General features: G+C 33.2%; 1 protein-coding gene across 12 annotated transcripts in view; it reads left to right on the top strand.

Annotated features, from left to right (window-relative positions):
* Positions 1 to 15,074, top strand: part of EPHA5 (EPH receptor A5) — a 314,401-nt gene extending 299,327 nt beyond the window's left edge. For 10 of the 12 annotated variants that reach the window (XM_074344128.1, XM_074344124.1, XM_074344129.1 and 7 more), the window contains 2 exons: positions 2,379 to 2,534; positions 10,476 to 15,074. In XM_074344128.1, coding sequence (XP_074200229.1) covers positions 2,379 to 2,534; positions 10,476 to 10,581 — 262 coding nt within the window. In that variant the 3' untranslated portion in view covers positions 10,582 to 15,074. Of the gene's footprint in view, positions 1 to 2,378; positions 3,897 to 10,475 lie in introns of those variants that run through there. The other 2 variants (XM_074344119.1, XM_074344131.1) reach the window with 1 other exon arrangement.
* Positions 15,075 to 20,329: the final 5,255 nt, after the last annotated feature.

The following is a 20,329-nucleotide window of genomic DNA, read 5'->3' as shown; positions in this document are numbered from 1 at the left end:
CATCATTATAGCTTGAAAGCAGTTTAAAATCTCCAAAGAATTTTTATGTTTCCTTGTTTGCATTATATAGAATTCAGCTTGCTAGGATTCATTTAAACAGATTTAGCTTAAGACTCCACAGTCACCCCTCTGTATCTGCAGAGATGGAAGGCAACTGTACTACATACACCATTTTATATAACGGACTTGAGCATCCATGGATTTTGGTATCCACGGGGTAGGGGAGCAGGCTCCTGGAACCAGTCCCCTGCAGATACTGAGGGAGGGCTGTACCACTCGCTGACCCATCTTTATTCAGTCATCTACAAATCCTGGTTCTAGGTATTAGTTCCTGATTCATTGTCTCTTTCTTCCTATCCCTACCCATGTCACAAAACTAGATTTTTTGAGTAACCATGTAGATGACATTCATAAATCTCTCAATACCTTGAATTTTCTTCTTTCAATGATTTTGGTCTCTAACCTACCTTAGTTAGACTCTCTTCTTCATAGTCATTTTCTAGATTTGGCTATTACCCAAGAAATTGCAACTCTTCTATAATCTCTACTTCAAGATCCTTTTCACTATTTCCTCCTGTATTTCTGTCTTCAACCAATCTTTAACTCCACTATTTAATGACTACAAATTACCACACAATATCTACTTATACATCCAATAAATATTCATGTGTCTACTCTGTGTCATGCTGTGCGCTAGGTGCTGAGTATATAGCATTGAGCAACACATAATTGGGGGTGAGAGAGATGAAGCAAACTAAAAGCAATACAAAACAAACTTTAGTTTTGGAGTAGAGAGTAAGAGTAGAATTTAGGAGGATAACTGTGGGCTAGGGTAGTTGTGCAGGTAAGACATGATGATGTCTCGAACTAAGGTGATGACAAACTAAATGGAGAAAAGTGCTCAGATTTGCAATATATTGGAGGCAGAATGGGTAGTACTCACAATGATGGATTGTGAGGGGATTGAAGACAAGGAAGGAGCTGACTGTTGTATCGTAGACTAGAAAGAGGAGCAGTTTAGGAGAAATTGGATGTGGAGGAAATGAGTATTCTGACTTTGGACATGTTGTGATGCCAATCCTGTGAGAAATATGGAGTAAGCATATGAATGTACAAGAGAACGAAGCAGAAGATGAAACTGGAGAAAAAGAGATGCTATTTGAAACATGAAAGTGTGTAAAACTGCCTAAAGTAGAGTGGAGTTATAGCCTGAGTAGAAAAGATGCAGGACCAAATCCTGGCCACCTCCAGATTTGAAAGTCAGGCCAAGAAGCAAGCAAAGGAGATTGAAGAGAAGCATACAATATTATGGTGGCCAAGAAAGAGAGAACAGTGATTCAAAAAAGACTGAGATAAGGTAAGATGTCAAGAGGGAGGTGGTAGGGGTGGTTGTGCAATGTCTCTGGGAGGTCAGTGAACTTACATATTGGAAAATTCTTCACAGATTTTGACAAAATAGAGGTCATTGCTCACCTTAACCAGAGCAATTTTTATAGAATTGGTTTGGAAGACAATACACTTGGAGTAGGTTGAAGTGTAAGTGGGATGTGAGAAAGTACAGAGAACATGAGTGCAGAGAAAGGTATTTTGTCCTGTATCTTGTGGTTGAAATGTACTTAAGTAAACTCGCAGCGATGGCCATTTAAATTACTTTTGATGTTTACTTTCATTAGTGAAAAAGTGTGCATGTGCTTTTTTGCCATTTTTCCTGATTATTTCCTTAGGATACATTTCCAGAAATCATCATCATCAATCATATCATATATAATTGACCAAAGAGTATAAATTTAGTATAGTTGAAAGCATTGCATGATTTGGTAAATTCCATTCCATTTTCTTATATATTTGGAGTTACATTTTATTTTCCAGTTCTACTACTCCTAGGTGAATTAACAAGCACCCCTCTGTGTAAGAGCATAAAATAAAGGATAACTAACTTCTGGTCTCCTAGGAAATTAGCTTAAATGAGCATGAGTTTCTCTAGTGAAGTCTAGAAACGATTGACTTTATACAAATTATCCTACGTATCTCTATTTGGTAGCATTTTCTATATTATTTTTATAAAGAAAACAATAGGAGGATGTAAATATATCTAAGTCACTAGATGGAGTTTTTAGCTAATATTTTGTATGACCAGAAATTTACTTATTAAAAGCTATTATATGTCTTCATTAACTATAGATAGAAAAAAATCTGAATAGACTTATTTTGTGTTCTGTATTTTGAATTATTTTTTCCTTGTTAGCATTTGTATATTTTTCTTCTATAAATGTGCTTTAAGGCTCAAAGATCTATTGGTTATGAGGTAATATTACAATATAATTTTTTAGGAAAAATTTAAAATGTTACTTTTAATATTTGTGTTTTATGTATTTTAGAGTATCTACTTTATTGGCAGAACATGGCCCACTGGGATCTGGGGCCTACAGATCAGTGGGTGAATGGCTAGAAGCAATCAAAATGGGCCGATATACAGAGATTTTCATGGAAAATGGATACAGTTCAATGGACGCTGTGGCTCAGGTGACCTTGGAGTGAGTAATTTTTTCTGATAATTTTTACATAATTGCTGGGGCGAGAAAACTTGTTCAGAAACCAATCTGGATGAGGTCAAGGGAAATCGGTTAACCTTTGTCCCCATGTGGCAGCTTTCAAAGAAGCCTCTTTATTTTTAGCCTGTATTGTTAACAACTGCATGGTTTAATGCTACTTGTGGCCAGTATCTTTGCTGCTTTGCTTCAAACAAATCACATTTGAGTATTCAAATAATTGGAATAACATCTCCTTGGCAAAATACTTGTACTTTGTGTTGTGGAAAAGATGTTTTCTTGACAAAGTCTTTATACTGGAACCTATGTTACATGAATGTAAATACAAAATAAAACTGTAAGCACAATTGGTGTGGCTAGCCCTACAACAAAACACGTTCTCAAAGTTTGGCAATGATGGATACCCAGGCAACAGCAGCTTAAATAAAGCTTCCCAGGCAGGAATCTTGTTTACTCTCTAAATGGTGCAACTTATATTCTTGCAGTCCAAGGATATATTAAATCCTGCCTCTGATTTCTTATTTGGTACAATCTCAGTGGAACCAATTGTGCCCTTTTCTGTTTGCACGCTTAAGATAAAATTTATTAAATCTTATTAAATAAAAATCACTATAGTTAAAAATGGAATTCTTTAAGGTTGTAAGTTGTTTGTATTTTATTATATAATCTGTATGTGTAATTATTTTAGCCTAATATTTGTTATTTGTGAAAATTAACTGTCATTATGGTGGTTAAATCTAGATTACATTAACATGAATGATGTTTTAACCTGTGACTATAATGATAACTTACTTCAAATTACCTACCAATTCAAAGGTTAAAATATTGTTGTAAGGTTTAAAACATGGTAGAACATTCTAAAGCACTAAACCACAGTCCTCTTCCATTACTTCGCATCATATGAACACTTGAATGTGTGGTTCTCACCGTTTCCATCATGGCATTCTCTGGTTCTTTGAATTCACTGCCCATCCACACAAAAGGTAACAGGGTACCATCATTTATCACCAAATAATGTCACATTCTCAGCATTTCTCTTCTTTCTTTCTATAACTAAAAGGATCTAAAATCACCACTCAGCTTGCTGTCTTAATTTATTGAATCTCATTTTCACCATCATCACTAAATCATATCTATTTGGTGACACATATACTTTGCCCATTATTTCTCTGGACACTCAAAAACTCGTTTGTGCTCTATTTAAAATAGTAAACAGAAAATTTTACTGATAATTTAAAACTATTTTTACATGATTGCTATTTAATTTTTCAGTAAAAAATGGTCATTTTAATTTATTAAAGTCATTTGTCATTTTATATTAAAATGATACTGTAGGTATTTCTTCTACCCGATGTCAGATTACTTGTAAATATATAATAAAATTATTTGCATTAAACTATGTTTCTTTTTTTATTAAAATAGCACATATACATATATATGTTTATATCATTACTTTTTAGCTTCTCCCTACACAGAATAGTTATAATCACCAATAATGGTTTTTTCATTAACTACCTGTCCTACTTTCTTTGGGGGCCCAAAATACTATAAATGTGTTGAATATTTTAGAATTATGGTTTCAGTTTTCCTTATTTCTTTTAATTCTTTTCTCTTTACTTTCCTGTGTACCCTTCTACCTCCAAACTCTCTCATCTTGTGTATTTTCTTTCAAGCCCTTAAAGCTTCGTCTGTCTTTGAGTGATGGTCTGCACCTCATCTCTATTCTCCAGTAATTTTTGTCCAGTCAGTTCTTCTCTACTTGGTTCAATTTCTTCTCTCTGTTTCTGTTACTTTGGTAGCTTGCTGTCTCCTGCTATATTGCCTCCTTTCAAATATTTTGTTTTAATTTATTTACTCTGACCGAAAGAGTAAGGTAAAATTGAAAGACTTCCCAACATCTTCCTGTTCAGAGAATGTTGGTCTCCATGTGTCAATTGCTTCAGTTTCCTGGGACCATATATTCCTTACTAGGAATGGAGCCAGCCAACCTTAACTCCAGTGAAGCTGATTTCTTGAAGGATCCAACACCTTTTAAGTATATGTCCTCTTGTTCATTGGGTTTCTGACCACATTTTTTCCCTGTTAGTAAGAAGATATTTATCAAAATATTTTGTGTTAAATAACTCACAAAATGGTGGGTAATCAGTTACTTGTTTGGTCAGGAATATAAGAAAAAAATTATCTGAGCACTTTGTGTGCCCTTCACGAAAAAAGTCAGTCATTATTAAAGATTATGGCAAAGGAACTAAGATATCAGTAAAGAAATACAAATGCTTAAATACTTAGGTAATGACTTCTTTACACATGGTCTTTGCCCATATCTAACTATTAATTTTATGTGCGATACTATAATAAAATAAAATATTAGTGCCAGTGTTATTGCCAGAGTATAACAGAAACTGAGAACCAGAAGAATATATTTATAAATGCTTAGAAAAACTGAAATTAATTAATATAAAGCAAAAGATCAAACTGTTATATACTTATATACGTAAAACATGTTATAACTTGTGCCATCAAATTTATTCTTGTGGTGGGTTTAAAATAAGGAAGAGTAAAAAATTAAAATTTTTCATAACCCCATACTTTGTTAAAAATTTCCATCAGAAAAGTTTAATTTTATTTCTGTTTTTTTGCCAGCACATATATATATGGCTTGATGTGGAATAGAAATGAAGAATTTCGAGATCTTAGAGTTAAAAATGTGTTCAGTGAAAGTGGCTTCCAACCTTAGATGTTTCCGTCTGCGTTCTCTATGCCTAAGCATTGCTATTCTGTGTTCGGTATTCATATTAGAACAATTATTGTAGCAGTAATGGCTCAACCTGTACTATGGGGTTTAAGTGCAGTGAGTTATGGACAGGGGAAACTGTGAGTTTGAGGTGAGTTGCGAATTGAATCCAAAGATCTGAATAAAGAACAGTATTACAGCTGCTTTTTAAACCTTGTGTCACACTAGTACTGTCAACTTTTGATTATTCACAAAGGGAGCCAAATCCAGTGAATTTAAATGTTATACCAATTGTGTGTAAGCTGAAGAGTTTCCTAATAGTAATCATTTACTAAAATGGGGTCTTAAAATATGAAAAGGAAAGTGTCACATATCTAGAGCCAAACTTTGTGCACACTAATTTAAATAAAATCTAAATTACTAATAAAGTCATTATGCATAATTTATTGTACACTTAAAATACGCATAGGAGTACTTATTATCCTCTGTGTTCTGCATAGTTAAGCTAAAGCTTGTAGTCTAACTCCCACAAGTTCTCATCCATTGAAAATCATGACCAGGTCACAGTTAAGTCTTCTTTGGCCAAATGTAGATATATATAAATGTATGTATATATATTTATCTTGTACAGTACATGTATAATGATTATCAGGATTCTTCTAAGTGAACCCCAAAATTCTAAACATATAACTATGTGATAAAACTCTGACAAAAAGAATAAACACTGCAATTTAGTGAATATTCATTAATCTCTACTCTCCCTTCTTCTATCCAGCCAGTGTCGGTGGGGCTAAATACCAGTGATCTGGCTAAACGGCGTGTAAAGCAGAAGGGAGAAGGATGAGTAAGGGAGCGATTCCCCTCCAAATGGATGTATGGCATCCTGAATAATCAAGAGTTGGCTGCAACATCAATTAAACACCTCTTGTTATACCCTACTTTTCATTCTGCCATTTTAACACCATAAAGCAGTGTTTTTCATTATTTAATATTATGGAATAGCACTTGAAAAAATGCTGAAATGTCATCACAACAATGGCAATTCATTATTTTGGCAGCTTTTCTAAAACTAAGTGTGCCTTGTTGACAAAACTCAAATTACTTTTTATGTAACAATATGATTCTTATCATGTTTAGATTCATAAGCCTATGCTGAAAAATAGTTTATCACCATTAAAATTGGCTTTGGGTATTACTTAAGATTACACGTGGTCATGGTAAAATTAGTATATTACACGTGGTCATGGTAAAATTAGTATATTTGGAAAGGGGACACACCTCAAATTTTGCCTAGCTATAAAAATTCCTATATAGAAAAATGAAATGAGTAAAATAGCACATCTTAAGACATTTTCAATTTTCTTTTCAAAAATCATTGTAAATAGAGCAGCACCTTCAGCATGAAATGTAAAATATTTAATTTTTATCAAATTTCTCTCACACTATTACTGCTAAATTGACCATTTAATATGTACTTTAAGGAATAAAGTGGACATTGTTGGAAATCACAAAAAAGTAAGACAACAACATAAAAGAAAATACTTTAATGCATCTATCAATATTAGAATAAAGTTAACCTTTACTAGAAACATTTTTCTAATACCATTTTAATTCTCATTCATAATTTCATTAGAAAAATATAAATGGGATTCTTAAAGAAACTACTTTGCTGCTGAGAACAAGTTTAACTTGCATAAATGATCTTATTTCTCTCCCACTTCTTCACTGATAATCACATTGTATAAAGTTATATGTACATTTCATTCATTATGGTCATGCTGTTTTCTAAATCTCTTCATATTAATTTGACAGCTTTTGAAATGACAGGTCAGAATTAAAAAACAGCAGCATTCCATTAAAGACACATAATTTATGACAGTATGTAAAACTCAATGCTGTATGTTTATAATTCTGTTTATCCCATGGAAAGAGAGGTAGAGGTGGGAAGTGAGGTGGAAGAAGAAGGGGGTGGAAAGACAGAGAAGTCCAGAGGCCTGACCTTCCATATGAATCTTAGGACAATCAAATCTTAAGCTGACCCTGAAATAAAATTTTACATTTGGAAAAATTTAAATAAATTTAACTTAAAATCTAGAAATATGAAATGTTCTGAAGGACAGGTTTTATTTGTCTATAAACACAAACTCTATAACTGTGTTTGTTAATCAAATACAATTCCTCAAAACATTCCTTCTTTTTAAAAAAAAAAAGTTTTATTAAAGTTCAGTCAATTTACAATGTTCTGTTAATTTCTGGTACACAGCATAGTGATTCAGTTATATATATGCATATATATTCCTTTTCCTATTCTTTCTCATAGGCCATTACAAGATATTGAATATAGTTCCCTGTGCTATCCAGGAGAACCCTGTTGTTTATCTAAAACATTATTCTTTAGCATGATATATATGTCACAAAAAAATTAAATTCTCAAAGCACTGAACGAGACTCTTATGGTCAAGTTATTTTCAAAGAATGAAGTTACGTTTACATGTAATATAATAACAAGACAGTGGAAACAAAAATAAACCAAACTAGTGATCTAATAGGAGTTGGACAAAACAACCAAGAGTTGGAATATGGGACACACACACACACACACACGCGCACACACTTCATGTTTTTGTATTGTATATGCAGAATCATTGCTGTGTGAGCGAGAAAAACCTATAAAATTTCTTCAGATCTTTCAGGATAAACTGTAATAGCTATTTCCAAAAACTCATTCGTAATAATTGGATTAGCCATTTGAATTGTGCAGTGTAAGTACGTATATGTTAAATCAGTACTTTCAAACTTGAATTTGTCAGGGTCACTTGTGGGTTTATAAAGCATACGATAAAGCATATGTTTTAACCTTCATTTCAAGTACTAATTATTTACATTCTCTAGTAGATTTCTCTCAGGATAAGAAATTTTAGTCTCTCTTCTCCTGACTTAGGTCCAAAGTCTGGTAGTGAGCATCCGTGAATGCCCATATCTTCACAGTTCTTCATGATGCAAAAGTTACATGTGGAAACATGAGAGTATTAGCTGGCCCATAACTGAAATTGCCCTGAAGTATACATTAGGTTACCATAGCTTCAGTCAAAGATGTATATGTTGGGTTTCCTTCATTAGATACCTTCTTTCTTTTAGAATTTTGGACATTTGATGTTTTATCTACAGAGTTCTCATTTTGCAGATGAATAGATAATTGCATGCAATTTAAAGTTCTTTGCTCAAAATTATATCTCAGAGAAATGAGAAATTAAGAGTATGGACTTTTGTCTCAGGTTCCTGGTTTTAGTCCCAGCTTTGCTAAGACTAGCTGTGGTATTTAGCCAAGGGATTTAAGTTCTCTAAGACCTTGTGTCCTCATCCATAAAAGGAGATTAACAAATATCTGTATCATAAGGTTATATATTTTCCTAGCATATACCAAGAAGAAGTCTTGTCACCTATTTTTATATTTATAGCAGTGGTTCTCAATGAGTGGAAAATTTTCCACTCGGGACATTTGGCAATGTCTGGAGACATCTTGTCACAACAAAGGGCCAGGGGCTGCACAGCACTTCTGGTATTTACTGGGAAGAGGTCAGGGATGCTGCTAGATGTCCTACAATGCACAGGGTCGCCCCTACAACAAAAAATTATCCAGGCAGTGATGTTAACAGGGCAAGGCCCTGATTTCATTGAAAAGACACAAGATTGAACCCAAGCTTTTTTTATTCCTGTGTTAGCTTGTAATTAGTTATTTTATACTCTATTCATAACTAACAATGTTGATTTTGTTTTCAAACTGAGATTTTAGTGGTTTTTAAGTTTTGCTGATGATTGTCTTCTGAACCTACCATTATTATTTTTTATTTGGTACTCTGGTGTTTAATAACTTCTAAGTTTAATGTTCAATATTTACATTTTAAGAAAGAAATATGCTTCCACCATTGGTATCCATTGCTTTTTTTTTAGTGATTTGCCATTTGCTAAAACTCTCATAAAAAATTGAGAGCATAAAAAGAAAAGGACACCTAAGATATTATTTAAATAGACAATTATTTCCAATACTAATACATATGGAGCTTAAATACCCATTTATTTAATTTTTACACTCTGATAATTAAGATTTCTTTGAACTTCCAAAGCTATTCAATTTTACATGTTATGATCCTAGTGTCATTGTATCCAATTCTAAAGAATTCCAAAACTATCTGAAATAAATACATTTACTAAGTGCAAAAATATTCTACTTTTCACATAATGTGTTCAATAGAGTAATTATCTAAAGAAATCTAACATAGTAAACATCTTTGTCATTTAAAAATCTTGAATTTCTCCTGCTCTTTTTTTATAATTAATGTTATCATTTGTCAAACATTCCTGCATCATTATATTTGCCAAGTGCATATTTTGGGAAAATAGAATTCCTGAGCATCCTGTGAAATAACATTTAAAAACCATGAGCACTGGCCTTGAGCTCCTTGAGTTGAGGAAACTAAACATTTGTAACTTCCTTTTGAATAATAGGATTGTTTAAAAGAAGCAATATTAAAGCATCTTGGTTAAAAAGACTTCTTGATAGCGTGTAATCTTCAGAATGCTCTAAATGCCGACAGAGCCTAGATGTATTTGGTAAAGGAAGAAAGCGCTGCTACTTTGGATTCCAAGTAAAAACTAAAACATTTGTAAGTGTTACAAGAGCAATGGAGTGTTATTATCCCCTAAAGATATCTGTTATATAAAATGATTGTGCTGACTGAGTCATTTGAAAAGTTTGGTCTTCAACTAACTGCTTAGCTATGAAATTTTCTTAAGTGTATTTTATGCTTACTTCTTTTAGCAAAAAGAAAAAGTACTTGTTCATATTGTAGGTCCACATTTTCAGAACCGTTCAATGAAATTGTACCCTTTAATTTAAACATTTATCAGTGAGCATATGCAAATTTGTTTTTCACCACTCTCTGCCACCAAAACCATCATGTCCAGAAAGGGGGGCAAATAAATATCACTCTTGTGATAAATATTTCTGTGACTGCAAACAGATTTTCAGGTACAATTTTAGAGCCTGCTTTTGAAAATTGGACCCTGTATGTCTAAATTGGGACTGTAATCTAATTAGTTTCTGCAAAATGTTTGCTTCTTTGCCAGCGTGAAATGTTGAGGTATGCTACAAATTGAATCAATACATACATCCAATGTGTGCTTTCTTCATGCAGGGATTTGAGACGACTTGGAGTGACTCTTGTCGGTCACCAGAAGAAGATTATGAACAGCCTTCAAGAAATGAAGGTGCAGCTGGTCAACGGGATGGTGCCGTTGTAACTTTCTTTTATTGTCACTTCGTCAAGTGAATGATTCTGCACTTTGTAAACAAGCCCTGAGATTTATTTTAACAAAAAAAGGGGGGGAAAAGGGAAAACTCAGTGATTTCTAAACCTTAAAAGAGCATTTGTTTCAGCCACAGAATTTGTAATCAGTGTTTTACTAAAATCTCTTTATCTTCCTCTCAGTGTCTTCATTTTTTCATGAAGCAAGTGTAACCTGCGTAGGATACGAACATGAGGTTAAACCTTATCTTATATTACAACAGCAAAGTCCTTCTCACTACTACAAATTTTATACAGGAAATATATAAGTATATATAGCACCTTTATAGACTGAATTAAGGCAGCCCCTTTCAAAACTTCCAAGAATCTACTTGAAAGGAAAATTTTATAGCCATTTGTGGCCTAACACAAGCTGCAATTTACTGACGTTTACTTCAAGTCTTAATTGTCTACGTAAGTGTATTGAAGAGCAATATGGTTAGATAATTTCTAAATAGAGATCTTCTTTTGTAATTTTAAATGCTGTTACACAGCGTTAAGTTATAGAAACCAGTGTATAAACATTGCTTGATCAAGGACAAGTTCAATACAGGGTGTATATTTATTTTTCTGTGTTATAAAATTTACGTTTAGTTGCTCTTCTAGAAACTACTAGGTAATCAATGTATATATACTGTATAATTTGCTATATACCCAGGAATCAATTTAAGTTGTAGTTTTGTGTGTGTGAGTGCACGCGCGCACATATGCATATTACCATTCTGCTTGCAACGTTAATAGTGTTTTCATTTAGCAACATCTGGAACAAGTGTTCCCGAGTAGAATAGGAATAGGAGAAATAAGGAAGTGGTCAAACAAAATTCAACACAGGCTCATGTCTTTTTTTTCTCTCATGTGTCCAAAAGCTACTAAATCTCCTTATTCACTAACAGGAAATTTCTATAAGACTAAATCCCTTTTAGCGTTTTAAAAACTCTTTCTGATATCTGTGACAATGCGGTTCTTCTGGCCATTAATCTTGCACCACTGTAAGAAATTTCACCTTTCTGAGTCCCAGAAAATATCTCGTCAAGCAAAGTTGACTCCGAAGGGCACATTTTCAGCAGGATGTAGAAGGATTTAACTGTGCGGACTTCTGTTAATGTTGTTAAATCCAGCACATGGCACCAAGCGTTACCCCTAAGTGTTAATCCTTTGTAACCATTCCCCTTGTTGCTCAGCTCTAGAAATTTTGATACTAAAGCAGCAATGGAATGATGACAAATATGTATATTTTTTTCCCTTTAGAATTGTCTCTATATCAAGACTTGACAATTTTTATTTGTTGTTTATTCATTTGATAATTTCATCTTGTGTTCAGCTATATCAAATTGACTCTGTTTTGATGAGCCAATCCAAAGTATTATTTAATTGGCCTTATTAATAAATATATGTCCTACAAACATTCTATATACCACCCTTGGTGAAGACTGACATTTGTGGTACAAATTAAACAGTTTATTAGAACTTGAACAAAACTGAGCTCCTTGGTGAAATAACCAAGTTTTTTGTATTATTACACTGTATAAATTATGGAATGACATGATTATTCAAGGAGCACAGCATGTAAACAAAATACAGCCTACTTACGATTATCAATGGCAGTAGTGTATTGGAGTAGCCTGCATCAGGGACATCCATAGGGAATATACCTGCACTATATTGTTGGTACTCCCTCTCTCTTTCCCAAGCACCTGTTTCAGTTGAATGTTAGCATATACAAGAAGAAACTTTGGGGACATAACTTCTACTCTGTCCACTTTTTACTTAAGTAGCTCTTTACTAAAGAATGAGGGTGGGGGGAAAGGAAAAGAAAATGTTTAAAACAATTTGCAAATGCTATATTGAGTCTTGTCCAATTAGGGGTATAATTCCTTATTGGGTCTATAGTGTAACAAGGAATCCACACAAACTAAATGCTAGTATACTCTGTTAACTGACGTTCCCATAGAAAACAGAGAGAGATGGATTTAACTTTGTCTTGATAAAATCACAAGTAAACAGGCATCACCATGATTAAAGATGCATTTGTTCATTTCAGGAAGCATAAAAGTAACTAAACTAATTTCTTTTGTACAAAATAGTTGGAGATTGTGTTGCATTTATTGAATTTTGTAAAAACCAATCAAATCTAACAATTGAGAAACTTCAAATTAAGAATAGATTTATTGATTTAAGAGAAGCTATCGTAAATTTTAGAGCTGACAGACTGGCCACAATACTTATACATCATAAATATATTTAAGTTGTTTTCCAGACTTACATGTTCAAAGATGATTGGGAGGTCAGGATGGATGGAGTATGTTGGAGTGATTAAAATTTGAAGTTACAGTATAGATTTCCTCTTTTTCACTAAAGAACATTATAACTTAATTTGGATTCAATTTATTTGCTTCCTTTGCAGCTTTGGTGTATATTTTGGACAGTAGATTGAGATGAAAGTTAAACAGACACATAGCTTTCATCCATATCTCACTTTGGTTGAGAATTTTCTAAGGAATGTCCATATGATTTGAGAAGAGGTATTCCTCCGCCCCAAAAGAGGAAAGATTTCCTTTCAAAAACATGTGTTCACCACTGGATATGTCACCAATTGGGAAGTGCCAATCTCATCTATGAATGTGAGAAGTGGAATAAAGAGACAGGCAGCTTTTACGATATGCAGTGAGGCAGTGATCCGGGGCAAGGTTTGACAAATCTTGATTGTGTGATTTCTTATCCTCTTGCTTCATATTGTCACCTACCAGACAACTAAAAATAAAATATAGATTCAGTAATTTTAGTACGAAAGATGGATTTGTCAAATTAAACATAATGTTATTTTAACTATTAGTAGCAATACCTTTAGGGCATAAGTCTTTCTCGGCGTTTAACTTAGAAAAATAGGCACAAGCAAGGAGTAATTTTCAACTTACTGACACCTGTTGAAGTCACTCAATTACTACTTCTATCAATTATAATTTGTTTCCTAATCTCGCCATTTTCTCATGACATATAGTTATTCTTCTTGGCCATTGAAATGTATGAATTGTATGTAAAAATGTAAAAACTTTGATTTTTCCCATTTAAAAAAATGAATGTGCATGGTCTTTTATTTCTTGTATTTGATTCACTAAGTCAGTGTTCTAAAGTTGTAGGATAACTGTAAAAATTATATTCCAATATTCTATCTAAACTTTAATGTGGCCAGCATTAGTAGTTTCAGAGTTGCCAAAACAATGCAGAACATCCTTAACTCAGTATGTAGAAGAGTTTTAACCAGTGTGCAATGATGAAGAAATAGTTTCCTATCTCAAGTTTAAAATGGAAAATTAATATCAGTTGAGCACTTAGTGTATTTGCATGTCTGCTATCTAACCTCCACGTGAAAGTTAAAGATTTTTTTAACACCATTCTTTCTCCCATTTAAAGTGGGTTTTCAGAAGCACAAGCAGAGATATTTACCTGTGGAAGAAATTTTGGGCTGTAATTGTGCATTGAATGGCAAAAGCCATTTGAGTCAGATGTTAGAAATTTACTAGATGTATGATGTTGCATAGTGGAATAAGATCCTTTTCTCATTTTGTTCCTTCTGAAAATAAGAAGAAAGAAAGCTAAATATGATAGTAAATTGTCTTTGCTTATGTCCTGCCAGATGTTTAACCTCAAAATAAATTAAGAAGTAGGTACAATAAGATGATGATGATGATAATGAATAAACAAAGTGCTAGTTTTATTTGAAATTAATAACTAGTCATCATTTTTTCAACTCTGTAGCACAGCTGGTTACATTGAATATTTTTCTCTATTATGCTGTTAATTATATAGTAATGTATCAAAGCAGAAATAGATAAGAAGTTTCTTTTTATTTCTTGTTCATTTATGAAAAAGTCTTTTAACACATAAATGATTGAATGTTCTTGTTCAAAATGACCACATAATTATTGCTTAGGAGAAGACACCAATTCCTTAAAAAAAAAAAAGAGTCCGTTTATAATAATCAGAATCAAATGTCATTTGTCTCTTTTAAATGTAAATGAAAAAAATTGAAGGTGGCAAAATATGTCATGTTTATTCAAGCTGGGCTATATTATCAGTAGAAGTTTCAGTGGTCAAAATGTTTGTGCATATTTAGACTGCTATAGTTTTACAATTACTTATTTTAAAGTGTGTAAATTTCATTTATAAAGAATTAAAAGCTAGACTCAGTCATTTGTTAATCTGTTTATTGAAATGTTTTCGTTTCAGGCAGGTCAGAAGCAGCTGTATAACGAATCTTATTCTCTGTTAGGCATGGGGACATCTCAAGTCCCTGCCTCAGTGTTAATTCAAGGAAGAATCAGCATTTCTGTATTTTTTCCCCATTTGAAGCTCTATGTGCATTTGGTTTGTGTACATGTTTTTGTAGTGTAAGATACGAAATTTTATATTTTTTCAGAAAATAAAAAAAAAGACTTTGAATACAGTTAATTCCAATTGTCATACTTGACCCTTCCCTAAAGATTTTAAACTTAGACTCTTTGTATAATGATTTTGGTTCCTTCTGATAAAAATATTGGAATTTGCAAAATATTTAAACTGCAATTAACATCCAGTTTCCTCAAAAACATATTCATGAATCTTTGCATTCAAATATGGTTTTGCAACTGGAGTTCTATACTGAGATTGTAGGACACTAGCATAATTATGTGAAACCTAATTAGAAGTTTATTTGTGACAGTGTTATACAACATTACTTGAAAAAAAATAACCAAGAAACTGTACTGTCTACAAAAAGAGACTTTCCTATGACTTTCTCATCAACAAGCCTCTGCTGGTGGCCTGGGGTGAAGAGTTTCATTCTTACAGGAAGGGATGTTGTTAAGCACAAACGCTCCCTCTCCTTTGTGTATGGTGCCATAATGGTCTCCTTTTATAAAGAGAATAGCCAACCAATAATCTGCTGTATTCACGGAAATGAATCATATTTGTATTTTGTTTGCATTTATATTCATAAAAAGTGACATCACTATGCCTATGGAAATTATCCATAACTCCTTTGTGTATAAAATCACTATTACAAGGGTATTTGCTTTTTACTCTCATGTAAAGATGGAATTCTTTCAGCAAGTAGACTGTTCTTGCTCTTGCTTTGCCACAGAGTAAAGACTGTGATAAACAGGACTGTCGCCCAATCCGATAGGCGCTCTTGACCAGGTAGGAGGGATGAGGTGGTGGTAAAAAGTTCACATTTAACAAAAACACACTATTTTGTGTTAGAATTTTTCACACTTATTTTTGAGATACACTTTATTGTCTCTGCTTTATTGAGGAGGAAACCATGACTCAAAACTGTTAAGAAATTGCCCAAGGCCCGACTTCTCATTAAAGGTAGGATTAAATCCACAGTTATTTGAGACCAAAAGCATGAAATTTTTACCACACTATTCTGATTCCACACCATGCTATCTAGATAATGGATTTATTTCAGCCAACCTAATTTAATTGATGTAAGAACTGAAGGTTAATGAGAAAAAATGTAAACCTTGGGTGGGAACCAGGGTCTGACTGATACATTCCTAACATATTCAGTTTTCAGAATAAGCCAGACTTTGGGAGTTGAGAATAATTTTTCTTATTTGTGATCTACCACTGAGTCACAGCACAATCTAATGCAGTATATTTTTCTAGTATATGTCAGAGTTTTCTCAACTGCAAGGTTAGAAAATTGTCATAAATATATATTACTTAATTCAAACTGTGATTTCTGAACTTTAATTATGAAACTTTCAAGTCTACAGGTGATTCACTGCCAAATTATTATTATTGAAAGTAAAATAAGTTGATGTTAATGAAAATCCACAGTAGTCATTCAAATTAAGCAGAGTTTTATATAAAATACTAAATGTATTTTTACTTGAATTTAGCAGATAAAAATAATGAATTGGAATGAAGTTGGCAAAAATACTGAAATATGGATGAAATTTTTTTTCACAGCAAGAGTTATTAGTTCTTAAATCATCCCTCTAGTTTTCTTAATAGTTGACTGTGAAAAATACTAGTATGTTGGGATTAATGTCAACTTGAAGTTTCTTAGTGATCTTTAGTTTCCAGAAAGTAAAAATTTTCATTCAATCCTCACAAGAGTTCTTTGAGTAAGACTTTTACTCTATTTTTCTTTTGAACAAAGGAGGAAATGGAACCCATGCAAGTTAAGTGATTTGCATCATATCCCCTAACTCATTATCCCTTCTCTCTTTTAACGTTAACCCTTGCCTCGGAGTTCCAGGTGATGCTCTTTTCCCCACATGTTGTGGAATCTGCCCTTGAATATCCTCAGCTTCAGTCTCCGTGGCTCCCTTTACCTTACCCTGCACATCTATGTGAGGGAGCACGTAGCACTGTGGCTGCCTGGAGCCACCGTGTCCTATCCTGCTGTCACTTAATTGTTGTGTGATCCCAGGCAAGCCATTTAACATCCCTGCTTCCAGTTCCTTATCTATTAAATGAGGAAATAATACGACTGTTATAAGACTGTAAGAATATGGAACTAGAGAGTGAAAGTACCCACCACATAATGCCCACCACATAATAACTTCAGTAAATGTTGTGTATCTTTATTCATCCTACTCTACCATTTCCTCACTGTTGAAACATGAGTTACCTTAACATTCTTATTTCTTCCTTTTATTAATTTCACTACACTCATTCCTCTCACTCTATATTCGTTTTAAGTTAATGTTATCAAAACTTTCAAACATATAAAATTTGATAAAATGTTAATAAATTCCCTTGTACATATAAGCCAGCTTTGAAAATTATCAAACCAATGCCAATCTTGTTTTGTATGTAATTCCACAGACTCTTTCCTCTCTCAGATTAAAAAAAAAAAAATGCCAGTTACTGTATCACTTCATAAATAAATATTTCAGTGTGTATCTCCAAAATAGATTTTTTAAAATATAAGCATAGTACTACTGCACTACCTAAAATTTCACAATCTTTTAAAATATTTTCAAATATCCAACCAGTATTTCCCTGTTTATTATGTCTTTTTTTTTTTTTTTTTACAGTTCCCTTGAATCAGTATCCAAATATTCCTTTTATTTCCTGTAAATTCACAGTTGGGCTTATAGATTCAGGTGAGTCAGATTCAGGTTTGATTTTTTTAAAAAATCATAGGTACTTGCGTTAGTACACACTTAAAGTCAAGCTATCTTTCTATGATGTTAACAGCAACTGATGATCATGGCCAAATTGTTATCCATTTAATAATTTCAAGTGGTGATTTTCATCATTCTTTCTCCATTTAATTGCTATACCACTTTTATAAAAATTAATTTCCCTTGATCAACTATTTAGTTATTCTGAGACAGAGTTTACATAGATAAAGCAGAACAGTGTGTTGGTGTTATTTTTTTCTGTCATTATTTAAAAGTACACAAGTGTTTAAATGTGCCCCCTGTGGCCCTTGGACCTGATGGCATATTTTATTGACTTTCTTTCCTCAGTTCCTCTATTCTCATCTTGACGAGCATCTTAATAACATTAAAAAGTTCCTTTTGATTTTATGTCTACCTCATATATCCCCCCTTTCTTGGCATCCAAGAACTCAGTCTTTCTTGCTTTGCCTACATTTCTGCTCATTTATCTTCAGTCATTTCCTCTATCTTTTATTATTCTGCCTTCCTTTTAAATAGTGAAATTGCAGGATTGTGTCTTTAGTACCCTTTCAATCCCATGCTGTATACTTTCCCTTGGAAGTTGCGTCAACTCACAAATCTTCAATTTTAACATGTGTGGGAATGGAATTCCATACTGAATCTTCAATGCCTATCTTTCTCCCAAAATATAGCTCCATGTGTATACATTTTTACTAAAACTCTCCAACTGGCTGTAATGTATGCATTTTAAAATCAGCATATCCCAAACTGACTTCCTTACCTGCAACACAATTTATATTTTATTCCATACTCCCAATAGAAGATACTACCTTATATGTAGTTGACAAAGTAGATATCCAAAATTTATATTTTAAATTTTGTTTGCCCTCAGATCCATCTAAAACTTGTAAAATGTTATTAGTTTCAGATTGAATATTTCTCAGGATATATTACCAGCAAATGTAGAAAAAATAAGAAAAATTCAAAGATCATACTGAGTAGGAAATGTAGCCTAGAAAATTAAATATATCACCCAGAACCAAAGAGACACTCTTGCTTGATACTTTATTGTATACATTTTTATGGTGGGGATTTAATAGGACTCTTACACCGTTGAGCAATCAATTATAAACATACAGCATATTTTTATCCAAAATTTTGTAACATAGTATAATTTTGAATCGTGAAAGAAAAATTTAGAAGGCATCAGATTAACTGATCTTTTGTCCAAATAAATAGACATACCCCACGGTGCTCTGAAACCATGTCAGCAAACAAATTGATTTGGATTATACTGAAAATATTTTTTCAAGATAATAAAAAATTTAGTCACAGTCATTTGAAAGGATAAACCTTGAAGGGTTTTCACTCTGATATAAGGATAAAGTAAACTGATTTACTGCGTGCTCCCTGGAGTGGTAACAGCTCTAACCACATCAAGTATGGCGGTCAGACCAAAGAACAAATGTTTTTCAATCATCCGTTTTTTTCTCTACAAGTATGTGAAATACAGTTATAATGAGTATTAATATCAAAGAAAATATTTCAGAAATGTGCAGCCTCAGTGTGTTTTCAGGACAGATATGTGGCAGATTTCTCAGTCCTTCGCTTTGTTAATGCTGAAGAAGGGACAAGAAATTAGGATCTAATGTCTGTGGGGAAGCACAGATCTTTCTCAAGATTTGATGAATGTCCCTCATGTTTATTCATGAACTGTCCCTTCAGTTCCATCAAAGCACATGGTCCTGATTGTCCATAACACAAAAAGAAAGTTTCCAACAAATAAATGCTCCTTGTTCTATATGAAAAAAAAAAAAAATGGTTCGAAGGTCGACTTCAAATAGGTTTTGAAAACTTTGCTTATATTATTCTCTATTGGAGCATCACAAAACATTTTAGAAATACAAAGCCTCAACTAATAAGTTTAGTTCAATGAGTCTCCAGACGTGTGACCATGGAACTCTCTTACCTGGTAGGCATTATTACTACTACCACATGGTAATTCTGAGAGTGAATTGTCATTTGTGTGAACACTCCTCAAGTTAACTATAAGAATGCTGTATTTTCTCAACCAGTGTTACTGTGGGAAAACAGTGACAAGAATATATCCCCTCTGGGTCGTATCAGTGGTATTATATCTGAATGATTCATCCATACTCACGCCTGCTTTGCCTGGAGACCAGCGCACTAGCACAATTATGATGCAGCTGGACAGAGCTGAGTGGTCCCTAAGACAAATAAAAACAAATTACTCAAATTCACTCTCTTTGAACTGTGCATTATATTGCATTATTTTCTGATACTTAGGATATGGCCCTAAAATAAGGGTTCACTGAATAAAACAGTAAAACAAAAATTATTGCCCTGGTGAATGTGCCATTTGATATTAAAAGTTACAGAATTACTCTTTGAATATTCTAAGTCAAAGAAGGCAGCAGACTGGGGAAATGGAGCTTTTCTGAGAAAAAAACAAAGTGTGTAACAAGCAGCTTTTGATGGAGAGAGCATCTTAGTAGAAACGAGTGCATCAGCACAATGCATCCCCCTGAGGAACTGAGGGAAAAGAGTCCGCTGGGTCCTGGA

Source organism: Camelus bactrianus, chromosome 2, assembly GCF_048773025.1.
Source record: "Camelus bactrianus isolate YW-2024 breed Bactrian camel chromosome 2, ASM4877302v1, whole genome shotgun sequence".
NCBI lineage: Eukaryota > Metazoa > Chordata > Mammalia > Artiodactyla > Camelidae > Camelus > Camelus bactrianus.
This window is presented reverse-complemented; position numbering and strand designations above follow the sequence as displayed.